General features: G+C 42.0%; 1 protein-coding gene across 1 annotated transcript in view; it reads right to left on the bottom strand.

Annotated features, from left to right (window-relative positions):
• The window catches only part of MYO5B (myosin VB), a 322,900-nt gene that overhangs the window by 172,844 nt on the left and 125,905 nt on the right, over window positions 1–24,151 (bottom strand). The window contains exons 9-14 of the mRNA XM_058170954.1: window positions 23,112–23,221; window positions 15,794–16,059; window positions 10,034–10,115; window positions 7,416–7,556; window positions 3,364–3,486; window positions 937–1,020 (exon numbers count right to left, since the gene is read on the bottom strand). Coding sequence (XP_058026937.1) covers window positions 937–1,020; window positions 3,364–3,486; window positions 7,416–7,556; window positions 10,034–10,115; window positions 15,794–16,059; window positions 23,112–23,221 — 806 coding nt within the window. The remainder of the gene's footprint in view (window positions 1–936; window positions 1,021–3,363; window positions 3,487–7,415; window positions 7,557–10,033; window positions 10,116–15,793; window positions 16,060–23,111; window positions 23,222–24,151) is intronic.

Raw genomic sequence — 24,151 nt, 5'->3', positions numbered from 1 at the left:
TTCTCTTTGCTCTCCTTTCCTGGTGCACTTGACCCTTTAACAATGGCCTAAGATTATCCTGCCATTGAAATGGTGTTATCTCCTCCAGGCAGTCCGGTCTGTCCACTAAACCCTTTGAAACAAGCTGCTTATGAACGCAGCCGCCTCCTCCCAATCAGCAGCTCATTTTCCCATCCTTCTTACAGGAATTTTTATCAGATGTCTCCTGGTAAAAGCAAACCCCAGGACATTAAAAAAAAAAAAGAGTCCCGTCAAAAAAGAGAGAAACAGACACACTTCTCCAGAGAATATCCAATAAAAATAAATTGGACTACCCTTTTAAGAAAATCTATTTTCAGCAGGGAAGTAGCCTGTGGCTCATTCCGGCATTCGGTCTCAATGCATAAGGAATTGCTAGGTTCTGCAGTTCTGTAAGTAGCATATATGATTGAATACTCCTGAGGACTACTTGTCCTTTTGTATATATTTGTATATACAAGTATATACAAAATATACTTATATATATCATAATACTTGTATATATCATAAGAGAGTTAGATCGGTGAATTGGTCTCATACATTGACTCAGACAGAAAACATCCTGCATAGAAAATTGACAAGGTCTCAACAAGGAAGAAAGTAACCATGCGCAAATGTGCCCCCTCAAGATTTTAAGGACTAAGGATTAAGGATTAAGAAACTTAATCAGTGGTTTTCCTCAGACACACCTTGTTTTTTATCCTGGGATCCCACTTCTAGCAATGGGTAAACTTGCTACAAACTAGAACTTAGTATTGACCAGTAGCTTGGATCTCACACTATCAACCAAGATATTCTTCTGCTCAAATTAACCTGAATTGAGCCATCAAAAATGAAAGGATAAGGAACTTCAGCCATAAATAACATATAATGCCAGAATACAACAATCCAATCTATTTTTCCCACAGGTAACTTTACCTTGCTGGCCTTCAGAATATTGATCTGTTCTTCATGGACTGTATCTCTGTTTTTTTCCAAAAAGCCCTCACAATAATATTCCACCTAGAAAAGATTACAGAACCAGAGTTTGGGTAGGAAAAGAAAAATAAAAAAAGAAAATTGTGAGTACAAATCTTATCAAACGAATTAAGATATTCTTAAATAATATAGACAGTATGTCCCTATATTTTTCTTTTTGAAACGCTCTTTTTTAAAATGGGGCAGCTTAAAGTCAGAATATTTAGCCATGATGGTGAACCTATGGCACGTATGCAACAGGTGGCACACGGAGCCATATCAATGGGCACGCGAGCTCAGCTCCGGTGTGCTTGTGCGCACTGGCCAGCTGATTTTCAGGCCTTCTGGTCCCACAGAAAGTTTGCAAATGGGCCATTTCCAGCCTCCAGAGGGCTTCCGGGAGGGGGAGGCCTAGAAAACCTCTGGAGCCTGGGGAGGGCGCAAAATGGGCCTACCGGGCCCACTGTGCCATCATGTACCGAAAGCAGGGGGAACGCGGGGGGTCGTGCGCGCATGTGCAGGGGGGTGGGGCGCATAGAATTATGGGTGTGGGCACACGCGCGCGACCCCCGCTTTTGACACACGATGGCAGAAAGGTTACCCATCACTGGACTATAGCATATTCATTGTGTCTAGCAATTATCAAAACTAGGCGCTTATTAATAAAAGACTGGCTTTTAACCTGAACAATGTTAATATGCCCGGAGGATGGGTAGAACCATTTTTTTTTCACTGGGAGAAAAAAATATTCTGGCCTTCTCCACCAAATGGTTGATGTGATCATTGAGGATGATTTGACTTCCCTTGAAAAAGAGACCACGTACAGTTCCTGCCATCTAACCTCACTAGAAACTCTTAAAAAACTAGTAGCTACAATCATCAAGACTCACAACAGAGTCAAGAGAGGTGAGAAACTGTGGCGGCTTAAAAATATTAAGGCAGCTTCAGATTTGAGTGGGGAATTCAGACCAAGCTTTCTTAGCTGGATATCAATTTTTTCCCTCCTGACTGGTGTGAATTATAGCCTAGTTCTGAGAAATGGAGCTGAACCGTATGTTTAGCGGCTGCAATTAGTAACATAAATGTGCTGCAATTAGTAACATAAATGTGCTAGAATAACGAAAAGTGCATATGTACCAGTTTTTTTTCCTTTCAAATCCAACACTGTATCACCATGACTCTCACTAGTATGCAATTAAATGCAAAGAAGTGGGGGGATCTAAAACTCTTTTTCAATCTCACTCTAAATTCCAGTTTTCAGTTCATTTGTAAATACCTGGAACTTTCTCTTGCCTTTAGATTTCAAAAGCAAAAGGAAAATGGATAAATAACAGCCAGTACAGCAGTGGTGGGTTTCAACCAGTGTTAGCACCGGTTCGCTTTGCGCGGTCCGCCCAAGTGCATTCCATTTTAGAACAGCTGAGGCACAGCAATCTGCTCTGCCGCACCTATTAGCTGGGCTAAAAACAAGCAAATATAAGTAGGTATAGCGCAGGGGCGGGCAGGAGGACCCAGCAGACAGTCGGTGCAAACCGGTTTGCTCTCACCTCACCATTGCCGCTACCGGATCACCCGAACCGGGGAGAACCAGTAGCAACCAGGGGTGAAATACTCCCGGTTTGGACCTGATCGCCCCATCCAGTAGCAATGGTGGTGGGTTTGTTTCGGAGAACCAGTAGCGAAAATCCCTGGACCACCCGAGCCACACGATCATCAGAGGGTTGTTTGTTTGTTTTTTTACTTTTAAAAGCATTTTTTCTTCGGCCGAAAAAATGCTTTTAAAAGTAAAAAAAAAGCCTCTGATGATCGTGCGGCTCAGCTGGGATCGTCAGAACCCTTTAAAAGCATTTTTTCTATAACTTCTTTGGCCGAAGAGGTTGTAAAAAAAAAAAAAGCTTTTATAAGGCTCCTCTGGTGATCCCAGCAGAGTTGCCTGATCACCAGAACTCTTTAAAAGCATTTTTTCTACAACATGCTTTTTAAAGGTTCTGGTGATCAGGCAACTCTGCTGGGATCACCAGAGGAGCCTTATAAAAGCTTTTTTTTGTCAGAACACTTTAAAAGCTTGTCTTTCTCTGGCGATCCCAGCTGAGTTGCCTGATCAACACAAGCTTTTAAAAGTTTTTTAGAAGAGGTTGTAGAAAAAATGCTTTTAAAAGTAAAAAAAAAAAAAGGTGGCCATGCACCCAGTCACATTTTCCCCCCACCAAGCCACACCCACAGAATCGGTAGTAACAAATTTTACATTTCAACCCTGCTAACAACTCACCACTGCAGTTACAGGCAACTAACACAAAGGGCTCCCCAGACCAATGGGAAATTTTAACTCAGTTAAGGAGAAAGGCTGGTCCCGCACCAACCCCTCTCAAATCTCTCTGTTTCCATTACCTTATCTGCAAAGTGCACAATAATGAATGCCATGTTTGACATGCGAGGCTTCTGGAAATGTTGACTGTTCCCGTGGCGATCATAGAGTTTCTGAGCCCAGTTCTCGTCTGTCCCTTTAGGGACCTGTTTTAAAAGACAATTATTCAGAAATGCATGGGAGACAACTACACAACTACACAACTACCTGAAGTAGCTTCTATCTATTTCGAGCACCTCTATGTTTATTTATTGGGAAAATATTAGCTTTTAGGGACATTTATTCAAGAGCAAAATTACATGCATACATATGTCCTCAATCTACGATCGCAATTGGGACTGGAACTTCTGTTACTACATGATCAACAGCATCGTCTTTCAATGATCCCATAATCCCTTGCGGGGTGGAGTCTGGGCAACTGAATGGAGCTGAGTGTTTACTGGCCGGATGCCTTTCCTGTTGCCAATGCGGAGTTATATTCAGCAGATACAATCTCAATGTGCCCAGAGAGAGAAATATCTGCCTCTACCTAGGATCAAACTCACAGCCTCCTGATTGTGAGGCAAGAGCTCCACCTCTAGACCACCACACCACTCTCTGTTACTATGTAATGGGGTCCAGATTTTTATTGTCCAGATGACAATAATGGCTTAAAAATAAACAAAATGCTCTTAGCCCTGATGTACTTATTCACTTTTCATAACAGTTCTTTTACTTGATACTTCCATATTGCTTTTATTAAAGAAAACAGTAAATGAACATTTATGGATAAATTAATTGATTTGTTCAGGCTGAATCTTTTCTTCCACTCAACTAAGCAGGACCAGCTTTCACCATGAACGACCGTAATTTTTCCAGGTTTAAAAGTGCAAACAACCCAGAGCTGAAATAAAGAGATGTAGCAAAAACATATTTCACAGTCAAGTTAAAGTAATAGCTTAGTTTTTTAAGATCACTACCTTCAAGGTAATAATCAAAGTCTCTTTTTTATTTATTTAGTATTCTGCATCAAATAAATGAAAAGGATAGTTTAGATAACTTTACTGTATCATGAGGACACGAGACTCCTGCTTCCAAAAACCTTTCAATAAATTGGAATAATGCATCAATAAAGCCTTTTATTGCAGAATTCGTTACACTGCCTGCCAACTTATTTTATTCAAACTCCACTGAAATAAGAGATGTTTCCAGTGGAGCCCGCAGAGCGCTTATGATCAAAAGACATTGTTCAGCCATTCTTTTTTTTCTTCCTTCACAGGTTTTTTTCCTCCACATGGGGAAAAACTGAGAGAACAAACGGTACACGGACCTTCATAAATTTCCATGAAGGAGATACTGTAGAAGTAACATTCAATAAGAACACTTTGGCATCCGGAAGAGAACAGGTGGGAAGCATGACACCAGTGTTCCAATATTTGACGGGCACCTACAACAATGAGGGGGTCTAACTATTTTCCAAAGCACCAGAAGGCAAGACAAGAAACAATGGATGGAAACTAAGCAAGGGCAGAAGCAACCTAGAACTAAGGAGAAATTTCCCAGTGGTGAGAGCAGTAAACCAAGGGAACAGCTTGCCTCCAAAAGTTGTGGGTGCGCCATCACTAGAGGTTTTTAAAAAGAGACTGGACAGCCATTTGTCTGAAATCAATCAATCAATCAGACTAGAGCTGGAAGGGACCTTGGAGGTCTTCTAGTCCAGTCCCCTGCTCAAGCAGGAAACCCCTATACCAGGGGTCTCCAACCTTGGTCCCTTTAAGACTTGTGGACTTCAACTCCCAGAGTCCCTCAGCCAGCAAAGCTGGCTGAAGGTCTCTGGGAGTTGAAGTCCACAAGTCTTAAAGGAACCAAGGTTGAAGACCCCTGCCTTAAAGGAACCAAGGTTGAAGAATCCCAGTGGTGGGATTCAGCCTGTTCGGACCGGCTCAGGCGAACTGGTAGTTAAATTGCTGATTGGCTCCGCCCCTTCCCACCCTGCCCCTTCCAGGAGTCCCCATGTGCCCCGTTTTGGCTCCCAGGGGGCTTCAGAGAGGCCTCCTAGGCCCCAAAACAGAACAGGGTCTCCTGCTGGAGCAGGGGTTGGACTAGAAGACCTCTAAGTCCCTTCCAACTCTATCGTTCTATGTTCCATGTTCTGCACATCTCTTATCAAAACATGTCCTACCTGTTCAAAGAAGTAACATGGCTACTGATTGTAGATCGGAAGCTGGAGTGACATTTAACAACAATTAAGTTCTAACGGATATCAACGGGGTTTACTTGAAATTAGCAAAACCTGGATTCCATCAACTTTTTTTTTTTTTTGAATTTATATCCCGCCCTTCTCCGAAGACTCAGGGCGGCTTACACTATGTTAAGCAATAGTCTTCATCCATTTGTATATTATATACAAAGTCAACTTATTGCCCCCAACAATCTGGGTCCTCATTTTATCTACCTTATAAAGGATGGAAGGCTGAGTCAACCTTGGGCCTGGTGGGACTTGAACTTGCAGTAATTGCAAGCAGCTGTGTTAATAACAGACTGTCTTAGTCTGTTGAGCCACCAGAGGCCACCAAAGAACTGGCAAGATAGAAAAATGGACAAAAAAATTAAGGGAAAACTATTCGATAAATAGATGTGAAACTGAATTTGAATATTTAGTATCTCGGATTATGAAAGATGAAATTGGGCTAAAGGGACTCGTTAGTAGGGTTTATAAGATTATAAACTCTGATGAAAAATTACAAAGAGTGATGAGGACAAATTGGGAAAAAGATCTTAATATTGAAATACCAGAGTCAGATTGGAATGTGAATTGGAATAGTAGAATTATGAGAACTTTATCTATAAGGATTAAAGAGCATAATTATAAAGTTGTTTGGAAATGGTATTTGACTCCAGTAAAATTGTCACAAATGGATAAAAAAATTAGTAAAAAATGTTGGAGATGTGAGATGGAATTGGGGACTTATGAACATTTGTGGTATAAATGTGATAAGGTTAAAAAGTTTTGGCAACAATTGGAGAAAATGATATTTGAAATGATGGGGAAAGTAATAATATTGAGAGTGGAAACTATATTATTGTTGGTAATTAAGGAAATAGAATTAACAAAATATGAAAAAGAATTGATTAGAATTATGATTATAATAGGTAGAATTATAATAGTTAGATATTGGAAACTAGATGTGATTTTAGAATAGAAGAGTGGAATTCTGAAATGTGGAAATTAGCCTTAAATGATAAAATGACATGTGATATTAAAATTAGAAGTGGTGTGTATAAAGAAGATATTTTCTGGAAGACTTGGAAACCATTCGTGGACTATGCGCTTGGAAAATTGGACACTTCGGTACCTGTACCTCGAGAACGTGGATTTTGGCAATCATGAGGATATATCCGAAGACCCAAATCTTCCTTTTTTTTATGTATAGCACAAGGGTGTAATAATGTATTTTTTTTTTGTTTGTTGGAAAAAAGTAATTAAAAAAAAAAAAAAGAACTGGCAAGTTCTTTCGAAATAGTCTGCCTGTTCCCAGGGGTGGGCTTCAAAAATTTTAGCAAGGGGTTCTCTGCCCGGTTGCTGGGCGGGCGTGGCCATGGTGGTCATGGCTAGTTGGCCTCCTGCACCACGGCGGCGGGCGGGGGGGGAAATGACATTTTTGCCCTCCCCAGGCTCCGGAGGCTTTCCTTGAGTCTCCGGGAGGGCGAAAATGGCCTCTCAGGCTCCAGAGATCCTCTGGAGGCTGGAAACAGACCCATTTCCAGCCTTCCCAAACATCCGGATGGCCCATTTTTCGCCCTCCACGAGCCTCCACGCACGCCCTTCACTTACCTGCATCCAAAACGGGCCGCGTGGGGACTCCTGGGAGGGAATGGGCGGGCTGGGCAGGGCCAGCCAGCAGTGGGATTTGGGGGTTCTCCGAACTGCACAGAATCTTAGCTAGAGGTTCTCCCGAACCCCCAGCAACCCACCCCTGCCTGTTCCCCAACTGCTGACTTGTTTTCATCAAAAAAGCTCATGGGATGTTAGCACAATAGTTCTTGAAGATATCCCCTTATTACAAGTACATTGGGGGATTTTTTTTTTTTTTACCTTACATTCTTCATCCAGCAAGTCCAGGATACCCAGCTTAGCTTCTATAAGGTCTATGCATGGCTGATTGTCATAAAAATCGATGAGGGTCCAGGGAATTTGTTCTTTCATGTATTCGTCTTGTTCCAATTTAAAGACATGCTGCGGCAGAGAAAGATAGCAAACTTTAAGCTGTTATCAGAAAAGGCTACTTCAATGAACCTGTACCATATACAGGTAGTCCTTGACTTACAACCATTTGTTTCATGACCGTTCAAAGTTACAACAGCACGGAAAAAAGTGACTCGTGACCATTTTTTGCACTTCCTTGTGGTCACGTGTTCAAAACTCAAATATATGGCAATTGGCCTCTATTTAGTGTCCTGGGGTCATGTGACCACTTTTTGCGACCTTCAGACAAGCCAAGTCAATGGGAAAGCCGGATTCACTTTAACAATTCTGCTCTAATTTAACAACTGCATTAATTCACTTAACAACCAAGCAAGAAAGGTCAGGAAATGGGTCAAAACCCAACAGCTGTCCTGCTTAGCAACAGAAATTTTGGGCTCAACTTCAAGCTTCAGACTTGATTGCAGAAAAGATGACTTTTGTAACAGAGTTGTTAACGCTTGGAACTCACTACCTGACTCTATAGTCTCTACTCAAAACCCCAAAATCTTCAACCAAAAACTGTCTACTATTGACCTCACCCCATTCCTAAAAGGACTATAAGGGGCGTGCATAAGAGCACAAAAGTGCCTACCGTTTCTGTCATATTGTTCTTTTACTTATATATACTTTTCTCTCATGATGAGTTATTTTTATGTTGATGATTGTATATACTATTGTGACAAAAATAATAATTAAAAAACAAACCTGTGGTCGTAAGTTGAGGACTATCTATAATAACTGAAGCCTAATTGGTTATTTAAAAACTTGGATTATAGCTTGTTGTTTATTCACCAGATTTAATCTTTTCCAGAAAAAAACTTAACTTTCTTTGGGCATTTATAAACTTTTGCACATTACAGGCTATCGATACTACATGCAATAAAAAGGCAGAAAAAAGGAATTCAAGGAAATAAATTGAAATTCTGAGCCATTTATGTATCTCAGAATATCAAATCTATTATTCTCTAAAGCTGCAAGAACATTTTTGGTTGAACACTAATCTTTTTAGAAGCATGTGATAATTACATAGCTATAGGTATCCTGCACTTTAAAACAAAAACTCGAAAAAAGGTTTTAAAACTTAACTACAGGTAGTTCTCAACTTACAACAGTTCATTTAGTGACCATTCAAAGTTACAACGGCACTGAAAAAAGGGACTTATGACCGTTTTTCACAGTTACAACCTATGCACCATTCCAATGATCATGTGATCAAAATCCAGATGCTTGGACACTGGTTCATAGTTATGACGGGTTGCTATCTCCCAAGGTCCCTTTTGCGACCTTCTGGCAACCAAAGTCAACGGGGAAGCCAGATTCACTTAACAATTGTGTTACTCACTTAAATTGTGTTACTCACATAAATAAATAAAATAAAATAAACACCTGCAGTGATTCACTTAACAAACGAGGCAAAAAAAAGATCGTAAAATGGGGCAAAACCCGCAACAAATTTCTCACTTAACAACAGAAAGTTTGGGTTCAATGGTGGTCTTAAGTTGAGGGCTACCTGTATGCAATAAAGTTTCTTGATTTTAGGGAGTTTCCACAAAAACTGGGACAGTACAAAAAGCCATATCCAAAACAGCAGATTTCACCTTAAATCTTGCTTGTTGGTTGCACAGTGACAACAGCCACTGTGATCTGGGTTGACCCTTGACATGGAGTCATGCTCAATTTTAGAAATCAGGGATCATATATTCTATTGCAGTAAATGCGAAAAATATTACAGTAAAACAAACTCAAACCCATGCACAAAAACTATATATAAGGATAGGAATATTAACAACTTGAAATCACACACGAGTAATAGCTGAATTGCTGTAACATGAATCACTTGTAAGGCTCTGAAGACATAATGTATTAGGCTATTAAAGAAAACAAGCAGCAGCAAACAGAATTTTTGCAAGAATTGATGAATATCTTAAAATAAATATTTCACCCTCTCTGTCAATCCAGTGCAATATTTGTTGCTTTGAGAAATGGGTTTTAGGGACTTTTTAATTACTATGGGCAAAGTCAACAGAAAGCAAAATGAGCAAAATAAAGCAGAAAATCATTAGAGTTTGTTTCTTTTTTAAATAACATTAGAAATTATCAAAAAAGCCCCAGGGGAGATAAAACTTATAGAACTTTTGTAGAATGGAAACAGCGAAAAATCATGAAGATCTGCAGAACACAGTCCCTAAGAAATGGGGAATATAGTGCTAAGTAGGGGTAGTATTCACTTATCTTCCCTACCGATTCGCAAATGTGAGTGTGTGTGCTCACGTCCACACATGTGCACAGCCTTCCACGCATGCTCTTGGTTCGTGCATGCGACTTGCACGCATGTGCATGGCTGAAAAACGTGCCTAAATAGGATGGCATAGGGCCGAGGTGGGTGGGCAATTTCCGCTACCGGTGCTTTTGTATTCTTTGGCCCCATCCCCAAAGATACTAAAATAAAATCTGACAATCCAAATTACCAAATTGAACTGCTGCTGTAATTTTTCATTGGCGTAATTGATGCAGAATTGTTCAAAGCTATTGTATTCAAAGGTCTCAAACCTGCAAAACAAAAAGAATATTCTTAGAGAAAGGATTCAAATAATAGTTTCTGGGGGGTGGGGAATCATTAATATTTACGGATTAATTATTATACTATTTTTATAAACCACCTTGGGAATCTGATTTGAGGGAGTTATTAAAATGAGGTCAATAAATAAAAATTATTTCCAGTTTAGAAATATCAGTGAGAGCTTAACTTAGTTTTCCCAATCCAGAATCCTACAGATGCATCGATAGCTATCACAGGATGCAATTCTGGAGCTGTAATTCCAATATATTTGGAGAACTTTATATTGGGGAAAAAACGTTTAGGCTAACAGCTCAATCAGTTCCATCACTCACTGTCTCCTAGAGCAGGGGTCCCCAACACATCCCCACCCCATTTAGAACTGGGCCGGGCAAGCAGCGGGCGAGTGTGTGCATGCACGCAGCACCATTTGTTCAAGCAGCATGTGTGCCCGCCACTCGCGCAAATGGAACTGCGCCCATGCTCACCCACCACTCATATGGAAGCATCTCCTCTTCCCCCTCCCCCCGCCAGCGCCGATCCACAAAGCCAGTAGACCACCAAACTGCTGTCCTAGAGACCTATCTTATTTCTAAATTTCAATGGGTAGAACACCGACCTGGTCTCTGGGCCATAGGAACCATAATTTTAAATTTCTCACAATGACACAAGAAAAAGTAACAAGGATTTACGGAAAATGTTTAAGTGCTTCTCAACCTTCTAACATTTTTACCATATGAAATCCAAGTCTAAAATGAACTATTTGCAACTCTTGAGGGAGGGTGGGAGGGTGGGGGAGGGAGAGAGGGGGAAGAGAGGGAGGGAGGGAGAGAGAGAGGTAGATGGAGGGAGAGAAAGAGAGAGAATTTGAAGGCAGCTGTACAACTCTATTAAATATCTTATGAGACAAGTTTGAATAGTTTATTATCTTTGGTCTGACAAAATCCTGAGCAAGATCTATAGAGAAATAATACCTCTGGATACAAAACAAACATTGAAAAATGAAAAAGGGGGAAAAAAACCCTAGATTCTTTCTATTCAACTAAGAAAGATTATCAGGCAATGAAAGCGTAAGTACCAGACTGCTTTCATTAGGCCCTATAGATAAAGGGCTTAAAATAGCTTTGCACTGTCATTTTAAGAAGATTCACACCTAACTCCAAATTCGTATTTAATGCAGACACATTCACTTAAAACTTTCTCCATCTTTTTCAATTTTATCAGAATAAGTGTTCCTCTGTTGTCTGTTAACAGCTTAACTGAAACCAATCAAGGAAAAGGAAAGTTTGAAGATAATACCCATTAAATTTTATGTTTTTTAAGCATGTTGCTGTAATGGAAATCCAATCTTCTGTTTTGAAGTCGATTAACACAATGTCTTTCTCGAGATACAGTTTAATACCCTCGCCTTGCATTCTTTTCAACTGCGACTTTGATTTGGGCTTTGCTTTAATGGATTGGATTCCTATCTGCTGTCAAATAAAGTAGGAATTCAATTGCTTCCCCGCTACTGTATGAAATCTAATACCGAAACATACAGAGATCCTGACTTAACACTTCTCAAAGTCATTCATCTGAATTACACTGTGCGCCCGTAAATCCGGATCTTGGCAAACAGAACGCAAGCTATCATCCTACCCAGTGGTGGTTTCAAATTTTTTTACTACCGGTTCTGTGGGTGTGGCTTGGTGGGCATTGCATGGCTTGGTGGGCATGGCTTGGTGGGCGTGGCAGGGGGAGGATACTGTAAAATCTCCATTCCTCCCCAATCCAGGGGAAGGTTACTGCAAAATCCCCATTTCCTCCCGATCAGCTGGGACTCGGGAGGCAGAGAATAGATAGGGGCGGGGCCAGTCAGAATTTTTACTACCAGTTCTCCGAAATTCTCAAAATTTTCACTACCGGTTCTCCAGAACTGGTCAGAACCTGCTGAAACCCGCCTCTGATCCTATTGGATGGCACCAACAAAGGTTTGTATGTCAAGCTGTTAGAGAAGGGAAAGGGGAATTCTCTATAAGGATACATCCTGGAGTCCAATTGGAATGGGAATCCAATTGTGTCTGATTTTAGGGGATGAGAATGCGTCACAGATGCCTCGCTTTAACATCCTTACTATGAATAAGGTTCCATATTTTTTGGAGTATAAGATGCACCTTTTTCCCCTAAAAAAGAGGGTGAAAATCTGGGTGTTTCTTATACTTTGAATGTAGCCCCGCCAACTTCTCAAGGTTTCAGAGGCTGAAAAAAGCATCAGAAAAGAAGCTTCAGAAAAGAAACCCCCAAACAGAGCTTCAGAGGCTTTTTTTCTGAAGCTCTGTTTTGGAGGCTTTCAGAGGCAGAAAAAAAAGCAAAAAAAAAAAAAAAAAGCAAGGCACAGAGCTCACAACAAAAGAAACTGTTGCTAAAATTGAAATGAGTATGACGACTTAACAAATATAGATTTTACTGAAGATAATGTTGGAAAAGCTCTTCGCAACTTGAAACCATCTCTATCCATTGGACCTGATGGACTTTGTGCCTACTTCTTAAAAAAACTTTCTAGTAATTTAGCAGAACCCCTAAGTATAATCTTTAATAAAACTTTCACAACCAGTTCCCTTCCCAATCTCTGGTCACTAGCCACAGTCATTCCAATTTTCAAAAAAGGCGACCCCAGCTTAGTTGAAAATTATAGACCAATCTCCCTATGCTGCGTCGCTTGCAAAGTAATGGAATCCATCATCAACCAATCCATTACCTTGCACTTAGAATTACACAACTTACTCTCAAATAAACAATTTGACTTCCCAAAAAAATTATCATGCAATTTACAATTTCTCCACTGTAAAAACCTATGGACTACAAATCTTGATCTAGGTAAAACAATAGATGCAATATACATAGACTTCTGTAAAGCTTTTGACTCAGTAGTACATGATAAACTTCTCCTAAAATTAAAATCCTATGGCATTTCAGGACCCTTACACAACTGGATATCTGCTTTTCTGTCGAACAGACAACAAGTGGTTAAGGTTGGTAGTGCTATATCAAATCCTGTTCCTGTCAAGAGTGGTGTTCCTCAAGGTAGCGTTCTTGGACCAACTCTCTTTATAGTATTCATAAATGATCTTTGTGATCACATCTCAAGTGACTGTGTTCTCTTTGCTGATGATGTCAAACTTTTTAACACCACTGACAATACATCTACAATTCAAAAAGACCTTGATCATCTAACCGCTTGGTCTAAAATTTGGCAACTACGAATCTCAACCAGCAAATGCTCAGTCCTACATATTGGAAGAAAGAACCCAATCACTAAGTACATGCTTGATGGACATTACCTCACAGATGACCCCCACCCAGTCAAAGACCTTGGAGTTTTTATATCTAACGATCTAAGTGCCAAAGCCCACTGCAACTATATAGCAAAAAAGGCTCTAAAAGTTGTTAACTTAATTCTACGTAGCTTCTTTTCCAAAAACACCACGCTACTGACCAGAGCATATAAAACTTTTGCTAGGCCAATTTTTGATTACTGCTCGCCTGTCTGGAACCCATACCATATATCTGATATCAATACAGTTGAGCGTGTCCAAAGGTATTTTACGAGAAAAGTGCTCCACTCCTCCGTAACCAGTAAAATACCTTATTCCACCAGACTTGATATCCTGGGTCTAGAAAACTTGGAACTTCGTCGCCTTCGACAGGACCTGGGTTTAGCTCATAAAATCATCCTTTATAATGTCCTTCCTGCCAATGACCACTTCAGTTTCAACTACAATAACACAAGAGCTACCAACAGATTTAAACTTAATGTCAACCGCACCAGTTTAGATTGCAGAAAACACGATTTCTGTAACAGAATTATCTGTGCTTGGAATGCATTACCTGACTTTGTGGTCTCTTCTCATAACCCCAAAAGTTTTATTAAAAATCTATCCACTGTTGACCTCACCACATTCCTAAGAGGACTCTAAGGGGCATGCATAAGAGCACAAATGTGCCTACCATTCCTGTCCTATTGTTTCTTCCCCTATATATATATATATGCTTATACTACCTTGTTTCTCCTCATATATATGTTTATATATTATATAATCTTTTGTGTTATGCTTGTTATGCTTGTGTATATTGTTATGACAAAATTAAAATAAATAAATAAAATTCACCTCTGGGAACACCTGATTGGTGGTATTCCGGGAGGCCTACCCACCTGCCAATCAGCTTTTTTCTTATTTTCCTCCCCAAAAACTAAGACGCTTATCTCCGGTGCATCTAATACTCCGAAAAATATGGTACTTATCTCCAAAATTATGTAGCCTCTCTTCTCCTTTTTTTCAATCTGATTAAGATCAATCTAGAGGCGCTTAATTTTCTTGGCTATGGGTGGCAGTAAGGGCCTTGATGTATCAGTTTCTTTTGTTATAGTCGTCCCAAAAGTGCTTTTTCAAGAGGCAACTGGACTTTCTGGTTTTTCTTTGAAGACATTTAGCTTCTCATTTAGGAAGCTTCTTCAGCTCTGAGAATGGATTTAGCTCCGAGAAGACCTGAAGAACGATGACTGAGAATCTCCATAGATTTTTATCATAGTTCTCCTTAAGAACGTCCCTGCTTCATCTATCAAGCAACAAGTGGAATCATTTGGGCAAGCTCATAACAATCGTAAGAAATCCTGATAAATAATCTTTATTAATGAGCCACGCTGGCACAGTAGTTAGAATGAAGTCCTGCAGGCTACTTCTGCTGACTGCTGGCTTCCAGCAGTTCAGCAGTTCAATTCTCACCAGCTCAAGGTTGACTCCACCTTCCATCCTTCCAAGGTGGTTAAAAGGAAGACCCAGATTGTTGGGGGCAATAGGCTGACTCTGTAAACTGCTCAGAGAGGGCTGTAAAAGCACCGTGAAGTATATAAATCTTATTGCTATTGCTATTATTAAAGCCATAGTTTTAGTAAGAAGCCATATCCAGATTATTATAGTAAGATGTGGTGTTTCCAAGATCAAAATCTCTATTTAAAACAATAGACAAATGCTTTTGTGCCTCATTCTTGTTTCCAACTTATGTAAGGGACTATCCATCCCCTTCTTATAAAGTGCTGCGATTTCCAGCCATCTTTCTGCCATAGTCACATCTGCTCCGACCGTATTGATTTTCACTGTCTGCAAGAATTAGCGCACTCAGATACTTCTGGACTACTGTAACACTCTCTACATGGGGCTCCCCTTGAAGGGCACCCGGAGGCTCCAACTGGTTCAGAATGCGGCTGCGTGGGTGATAGAGGGAGCTACTCGTGGTTCCCATATAACACCCCTCCTGAGCAGGCTGCACTGGTTGCTGGTGGTCTTCCGAATGCAATTCAAGGTGTTGGTAACCACTTTTAAAGCGCTCCATGGCACAGGACCGGGCTATTTATGGGACCACCTGCTGTCAGCCTCCCATCGACCTGTGCGCTCCCACAGAGAGGGTCTCCTCAGGGTGCCGTCAGCCAAACAATGCCGGCTGGCGACCCCCAGGGGGAGAGCCTTCTCTGTCTTGTTCTTATGGTCTGGCAAGTAAGAGGAAAGAGCCACACCGCAAAACTTACTAAACTCCCACTGCCTAGAGAAGACACAGGAAATACCCGGGAATGCCAGCGTTGATCCCTAGCAAATGCAAGCAACAGGGTGGAGGAACAGGATTCCGAAAAGCTCACCCATAGATGTCCAGCACACCGATAAAGGAATGCTGCTTGACCGTGGTGTACAAGGCCTTGTTGATATGCTGCACAATCCAGTTGAACAGCTGAGCGTAGATGTGCTTGGCTAGCGCATTCCTGGCGTTGACGGCTTGTTGGAGGGACATATTCTTGGTGTAGGTTTCCGAAGTGGTGACCAGCTTCCGGTGGCAAAGCCAGTGTTCCATCTGGCTGTGCTCCAGTCCCAGTAATCTGCAAAAATGATGCAGATGTTCATCTTGGTTCTAGGATATAAAGAAAGACATCTGATTCAGCAAAGCACACAGTGGAAGGTTGATATCGCCGGAGGGTAAAGAAAAATACATGCAACCTTCTAGTTCATGAACCGGCTAGGTGGAAACCTTTTGTGATCTACTCAAGGGTGCCTTCTTGGGCTGCTGTTTCCAGCTTCCAGGAAACAACCGTGGTGGCGCAGTGGTTAGAATATAGTATTGCAGGCTAATTCTGCTGACTGCCTGCAGTTCGATTCTCATCAGCTCAAGGTTGACTCAGCCTTCCATCCTTCCGAGGTTGGTAAAATGAGAACCCAGATTGTTGGAGGCGATAGGCTGACTCTGTAAACCGCTTAGAGAGGGCTGTAAAGCACTGTGAATTGGTATGTAAGTTTAAATGCTATTCCAGTAAAGAAGAATATTTGCAGCTGAAGGTTGAAAATGAGGGATCCTTGGTGCTCTCTGAGCTTGGTTGTTTTCTTGCAGATGTTTCATTACCTAACTACCCAATGACACTGATGACATTTCCTAGTCTGGGTATGAAACGTCTCCAAGAAAACAACCGAACTCAGAGAGTACCAAGGACTTCTCGTTTCCAGCTTCGTTAGTTTGCAGCGACAAGGGTACCAACCACCAAGGCCGGATAGCTCAGGCTGGTAAAGCCTGTTATTAAGAACACAGCAGCCTGCAATTACTGCAGGTTCAAGCCCGGCCCAAGGTTGACTCAGCCTTCCATCCTTTATAAGGTAGGTAAAATGAGGACCCAGATTGTTGGGGGGGCAATAAGTTGACTTTGTAAAAATATACAAATAGAATGAGACTATTGCCTTATACACTGTAAGCCGCCCTGAGTCTTCGGAGAAGGGCGGGGTATAAATGTAAACAAAAAACAAAACAAAAAAACATCCACCTATGAAACATTGGGTTCCTTCACAAGAACATTGCTACTACTATAACCAACCACAGACATATCCTAAGCTGCTAACTCATCCTATACATAAGCTAGACAGGTTTTTTCCCCCTCTGGATCTCTCGCTAATTACTTTCTTTTCTAGTGTATGGCACAGAACACATGGATATCAATAATAAAATTATGTAGAAGCATCGTACTGTCAACTCGCAAAGCATTTCTAGTCTGCTCTCAAGTTGCCATGGGCAGAAAGGTGGGAGAACTGATGGAGCAATTCAGCAGCCGCATTCCATGCAGACTTTCCTCCAAGGTTGGGTCTCAGATTACCAGAGCCAGTTTGTAAGCTAGCGTGGTTTCTACAGCCTGAGAAAATGCCTCATTGGAGAATGTGATTTATGACACAGCCTGAGAGGAGGGGGGGGGAAACAGAGTCATAGTTGAGCCGTAAATTACGTGTGGCAGAGTTGACTACACTTGGGAAGCTGCCGACATGTTGCTCCTAATAAATAACTGGATTTCTTTTGGAACTTGGCTCAAGGCTCATGAGTTAATTAGGTCAGTTGTTGGAGCCCTGACATATTTATTTATTTATTTATTTATTTATTTATTTATTTATTTATTTATTTATTTATTTATTTATTTATTTTATCACATTTATATACCGCCCTATCTCCCAAGGGACTCAGGGCGGTTCACAGGCAGGTAAAAAAGCACATATAAATACAGACTAAAATAACAATTAAAAAACTTATTCTACATGGCTGAATTATTAAAAAGCAATATAAATAATAAAACCCATTTAAAACCAGTATAAATTTAAAATCTAATCCAGTCCTGCGCAGATGAATAAATGCGTTTTAAGCTCGTGACGGAAGGTTCGGAGGTCCAGAAGTTGACGAAGTCCTGGGGGGAGTTCGTTCCAGAGGGTGGGAGCCCCCACAGAGAAGGCCCTTCCCCTGGGTGTCGCCAGACGGCACTGCCTAGCTGACGGCACCCTGAGGAGTCCCTCTCTGTGAGAGCGCACGGGTCGGTGAGAGGCATTCTACTATGATACACATATGATGGGAAGATGTAATCAATTTTGTAAGGTTTGAGGAATTCAAGAAACTATATAGGATATAGGCTACATTGTAAAATACATTGATTCCTAAGAATAGATAAGTGGTCTATATATTAATATATAGGCCATTTATCCAATTAAGCGCAGTATCTGTTAGTGGGAGAAAGTTGTGAAGTTTTCCTCCTGTATAAATAGCAGCAACTAATGTGGTCTAGATGAGAAGCATCGGGGGCGGGGCGGGATTCTCTGCCCCATTTAAACAGAGAACCTTGGGAGATGCCATGCAAGGTGCAGTTCCTAGTAGAGCTTCTTAAAAAAACTATGGCTTTAATAAAGATTATTAGCACTGGTGGGTGGCATTGAAATCCACTCATTTTTGTGTCGGGTTAGATATATTTTTTCCAGAAACTGAATGTCCAGTAGTCCAGTTTACATTCCCTTGTGATTTTACATCAAAGTTAGCATTATGAAGCTGCTGTGCAAGGATCAGTGGGTGGTTCCTGGCTAAATACAATAGTGCAGAGGAGAACTGGATTCTGACCTTGATTGTTTAACAATATAAAAATCAAAAGCCCTTTTCCTTCACTTAGTTAAAATGAAGACGCAGTACCTCCCGACTCCATTATTCTGTATACAGGTACTCCTCGACTTACGACCCCAACAGAGCCCAAAATTTCTGTTATTAACTGAGAAGTTTGCTAAGTGAGTTTTGACCAGGGTGAAATGCTACCTGTCTAGACTTAAAAGCTACCGGTTCGGGTGAACCGGTAGTAAAAAATATGCTACCAGTTTGGGTGAACTGGTATTTCCGATGATCAGCTGTGCCACACGATTTATATTCGCTAGAAAGCAGGAAATCCTGCTTTCTAGCAAATCTAAATCGTGCGGCACAGCTGTTCCCCTTGCTCACTGTTCTACTTACCTTAGAAAAGGCTTCTTAATCCTCCTTTTTAAGCGCTACGCAGTATCGCATGCGGTGAGCATGAAAAGCGCATGCTTGGTGTGCACCACACGTGTGCACGAAGCGTACCAGTAGCTGTTGTGTCTTGCCCGCTCTCACCGCAGCCGGGGTCTGCTTATCTGCTTCCGAACGCTGAAGAATGTCCTCCCGGCCCCAGCCCTGGCTCCATGCCTAAGCAGGCTGCAGAGGAGGCAGCACCCCCCGGCCCCAGCCCTGGCTCCATGCCTAAGCAGGCTGCAGAGGAGGCAGCACCCCCCGGCCCCAGCCCTGGCTCCATGCCCAGGCAAACGGAGCAGCTAGACCCCTCCCCCTCCTCCACAGCATGTGAGCCTGAGGAAAGTTTATTTCCAACAGCTGCTGATTGGAGTGACCCTCGCATCAGAAGACTGGATAGGCGGAGGCAACAGAAGGAAGGGAGGGGCAGGCCTTAATGAGTACTGAGTCATGGAGCCACACCCCATGGCCTATATAAAGGATCTGCTTTCTGGCAGTCTCTGAGTCAGGCAAAGTCGAACTTATCTTGCTGAAGTCACTTTCTGGTCTCCTGCCTGCTCTGAGGACTTTGCTAGGACTTTGGGCAGAGCTGCAGAGGCAAGCCTGATTCGGATTTCCCTGACCCGGCCGTCAGCGGAGGAGTGGGACACGACAGTAGCGAAGCGAACCAGTAGCAGACTTCAGAGCTTTTCACCCCTGGTTTTGCCCCATTTTACGACTCTTTTTGCCACCGTTGTTAAGTGAATCATTGCAGGCATTAAGTTAATCACACAGTTGTTAAGAGAATCTGCCTTCCTCGTTGATTTTGCCTGTCAGAAGGTTGCAAAAGGGGATCACATGACCCTGGAGACACGGCAAAGGTCATACATATGAACCAGTTGCCAAGCGTCTGAATTTTGATCACGTGACCATGGGGGATGCTGCAAAAGTCGTAACTATGGAAAAGGGTCAGTTAGTCAGTGCCGTTGTAACTTTGAATGGTCACTAATTGAACTCTTGTAAGTTGAGGACTACCTGTATATCTGATCAAGCATGAGAGACTGGCTTACTGGGGTTGAAGGCGAGTGACTGTCCTTGTGCCCGAGGCCGGATTAAAACTCAGTGTCCCAGTTTGTGACCTGAAGTCTTAACCACTACATCAAATTTGGGTCTCCATTACTAGTTTAAAAAAATAATAAAAAGAACCGCTATTTTGCAAGTCGAATCTCATAAGATCTCTGGTTTTCTCATAAGATTCTCAGGACCCAATGCAAGAAACTTTATGATATTTAGATTATTTTGAAAACTATTAACAAACACAGGATCGGGAGTGGGGGGGCTAAAGGTTAAAAATTGCATAATTGTGCGCATGATTGAAAAAGCTGAAAAACGTTCTGTACTCAGGAGAATCCTGTGTTTTGTAATTTGAAGTCCTGACAATCCCCACTGATTGCACTCAAATTGTGGTTGGAATTACTATTGTAAGAAGTCTTCACTAGCACGTAATTGTTATGCCGGCAATTCTCAAACAAAGGGAAGGAGCCCCAGGAGGCTGTATTAGGCGAGGAATGTAGACTGTAGAAAACTTTTTCTCTGCACCTCATATTTTGCTGCGTTTCGCTGATTAAATACGTTAGCAGGCAGATCAACCGTCCAGAATCATGGATGCATTTCAATTAAGCAGCATCAACATCATTAAGGACAGCAATACTTGAAAAGGAGATTGGCTTATGGACTCAGTACGTCCAAGCCTAAGAATTAAAAATAGGCCACTGCATTGTTTCTTAAGGATGTGCAGCAACCTTGCAAACCATATTTTAATATTTGAATTAGAAAAAAGAAAAGAAAAAGCTGACAGTCATGGAAACGCGTATGAGTAGGTGTTGTGTCCCACTCCTCCGCTGACGGCCGGGTCAGGGAAATCCGAATCAGGCTTGCCTCTGCAGCTCTGCCCAAAGTCCTAGCAAAGTCCTCAGAGCAGGCAGGAGACCAGTAAGTGACTTCAGCAAGATAAGTTCGACTTTGCCTGACTCAGAGACTTCCAGAAAGCAGATCCTTTATATAGGCCATGGGGTGTGGCTCCATGACTCAGCACTCATTAAGGCCTGCCCCTCCCTTCCTTCTGTTGCCTCCGCCTATCCAATCTTCTGATGCGAGGGTCACTCCAATCAGCTGTTGTTGGAAGTAAACTTTCCTCAGGCTCACATGCTGTGGAGGAGGGGGAGGGGTCTAGCTCCTCCGTTTGCCTGGGCATGGAGCCAGGGCTGGGGCCGGGGGATGCTCCCTCCTCTGCAGCCTGCTTGGGCATGGAGCCAGGGCTGGGACCGGAAGGTGCCCCCTCCTCTGCAGCTTGTCTGGGCATGGAGCCAGGACTGGGGCCGGGAGGCATACATTCCTCCGTGTTCGGGAGCAGATAAGCAGACCCCGGCTGCGGTGAGAGCGGACAAGACACAACAGTAGGGCTCAACTTGCAACCGTTCGGTTAGTGAACTGTTCAAAGTTACAACGACACTGAAAAAGTGACTTTGACCATTTTTCACGTTTACGACCATTGCCGCATCTTCATAAAACTTAGACGCTTGGTGTTCTGACCTAGGCTCCCTTAAAAAGCAGAGTCTTGGTCCCAGCAAAACCTCTTTTATTTACACGACTGTGAATTCCTTTCATTCACAGTCAGCAAGGCTTGTCCAAACAGTTTTTCAAAGGAATTTATTTATTTGTTTATTTATTAATCATATTTCTATATCGCCCTTCTCCCGAAGGACTCAGGGTGGTTTACAGCCATATTAAAACCATTTCTACAAACATTAAAATAAGATAAAATAAAATATTTAAATTTGGCTGACACTATAAAACCCATCTAAAACTCCCAATTAAAACTCCCAATTAAAACTATCAGGCCAGTCCTGCTCGATGAAACAGCCATGTTTTCAGCTCGCGTCGAAAAGTCCGGAGATCGGGGAGTTGGCGCATGCCTGATGGTAGTTCGTATATTTATCAACACATCTGATCTCACTTGGCAAGCTGCCATGTAACTTGATTCCAAACATAGTGTAAGACAAAACTTGGCACAGAGTCTCTTAGCACCACGAACAGAACTTTCCACTCTTGAACCGACCGACCGACCAAATTGTTTCCTGCAAAAGCCCCCTCCCCGTTCGCTCCTCTTTTGTTTCCTATCGGAGGGGCCAATCATCTCCAAGGTGTGGCTTTACTCCCAAGTCGACCCTGCTTTCTTAGTTGTTCTTGTCTTCTGGCAGCTCTGCGCATGCTCACACCAGGAACGGGCTCCAGCTGTTCCTCTGCCTCACTGCTATCTAGCTCCCTCTCTTCCTCCGACGCAGAGCCCCGTCTGAGCTTTCACCAGCCCCCAGAACTCGCCCTTGTTCCTCCCCAACCTCCTCACTGTCTGACTCTGCTGCCAGCTCCGCTGGCCGCCGGTGGGCCACAACACTTGGCAATTGACTCATCTTTATGACGGTTGCAGGGTCCCGAGGTCAAATGATCCCTTTTTGCAATCTTCTGACAAGCAAAGTCAATCAGGCAGCCAAATTCACTGAATAACCATGTTACTAACTTAACAACTGCAGTGGTTTACTTAACAATTGTGGCAAGAAAGGTCATAAAATGGGGCAAGACTCATTTAACGACTGTCTTGCTCAGCAATGGAAATTTGTTTGGGCTCAGCTGTATTGGTAAGTTGAGAACTAACTGTAATAGATTAATCAGCAATTGTATCACATTTTATCTGGTTTAGAATAGGGGTGGGTTGAGTGGGAAGATGAAGATTTTGTTCTGCAGGATTTATTAAGGCTTTTAAAATTCTGGCCATTGATTCCTTCCTTCCATGTTCTGTCTGCATAATGAGAATATAAAGAAGTATCCCAGACCCTAAAGGTCTCAAGGGAACTCCCTTGACATGGGATATAATTACATCAAGGCTTTGCATAACATTAGATGTGCAGTGTCACAAAAATTGCACGGCCCTCTTGAAAGAAGCCCTTGCAATTTAGGAGGCTCTAGTTGTCTTACACAATCAAAGCCCTGCTTCTTTTTGATGTGCATCGCATTAATCAAAAGATTAAGAAAAAAAAAGGCAGATCTAAAGATGGTTCCTTTTTGATGTACAGAGCACCTTACGCGCCCATTAAAAAACGTACCGTTATGCTGCAGGATTCTCCATCACGTTCAGAACGAAAATCCACATTTCCAAGGTGTAGGACGGCAGCGAGTATCTTAAAAATGGTCATCTGATAGGATTCCTTTACTCCTGAAAAATATGATTGATATCCAATTTTCAAGTGCCTGAACAGCAATTTGCCAGCAGTCCCAGCAAGTATGACATACGATGAGGGATGTTGGAAGATGAGTTTTCAGCAAAATCTGGACCATCATAAATTGTCCATCCCTGGACCATAAACACCACAGTTTAGTTGCAGGGTGGTGCGGGGGGGAGAAACTACCTTCTCTTTAATAGAATAGAATTTTTATTGGCCAAGTGTGATTGGACACACAAGGAATTTTTCTTGGTGCATATGCTCTCAGTGTACATAAAAGAAAAGATACCCTCATCAAGGTACAACATTTACAACACAATTGATGATCAATATATCAATATAAATCATAAGGATTGCCAGCAACAAGTTATAGTCATACAGTCATAAGTGGAAAGAGATTGGTGATGGGAACTATGAAACGATTAATAGTAGTGCAGATTCAGTAAATAGTCTGACAGTGTTGAGGGAATTATTTGTTTAGCAGAGTGATGGCCTTCGGGAAAAAACTGTTCTTGTGTCTAATTGTTCTGGTGTGCAGTGCTCTATAGCGTCGTTTTGAGGGTAGGAGTTGAAACAGTTTATGTCCAGGATGCGAGGGGTCTGCAAATATTTTAAATTGGTGATGGTGAACCTATATGTTTTGGGTGACATGCCAGCATTCGTCCACAACTACAGGTAGTCCTCAACTTTACAACCATTCATTTAGTGACTGTTCAAAGTTATAATGGCACTGAAAAAGTGACTTGTGTTTTCACACTTACGACCGTTGTAGCACCCTCATGGTCACATGATGAAAACTTAGCAACTGGCATGTATTTAAGACAGTTGCAGAGTCTCAGGTCATGTGACACCATTTGTAAGCTTCCCGACTGACTTTCAACAAGCAAAGTCAAATGGGGGAAGCCGCATTCGTTTAATGACCG

Source organism: Ahaetulla prasina, chromosome 2, assembly GCF_028640845.1.
Source record: "Ahaetulla prasina isolate Xishuangbanna chromosome 2, ASM2864084v1, whole genome shotgun sequence".
Lineage (NCBI taxonomy): Eukaryota > Metazoa > Chordata > Lepidosauria > Squamata > Colubridae > Ahaetulla > Ahaetulla prasina.
This window is presented reverse-complemented; position numbering and strand designations above follow the sequence as displayed.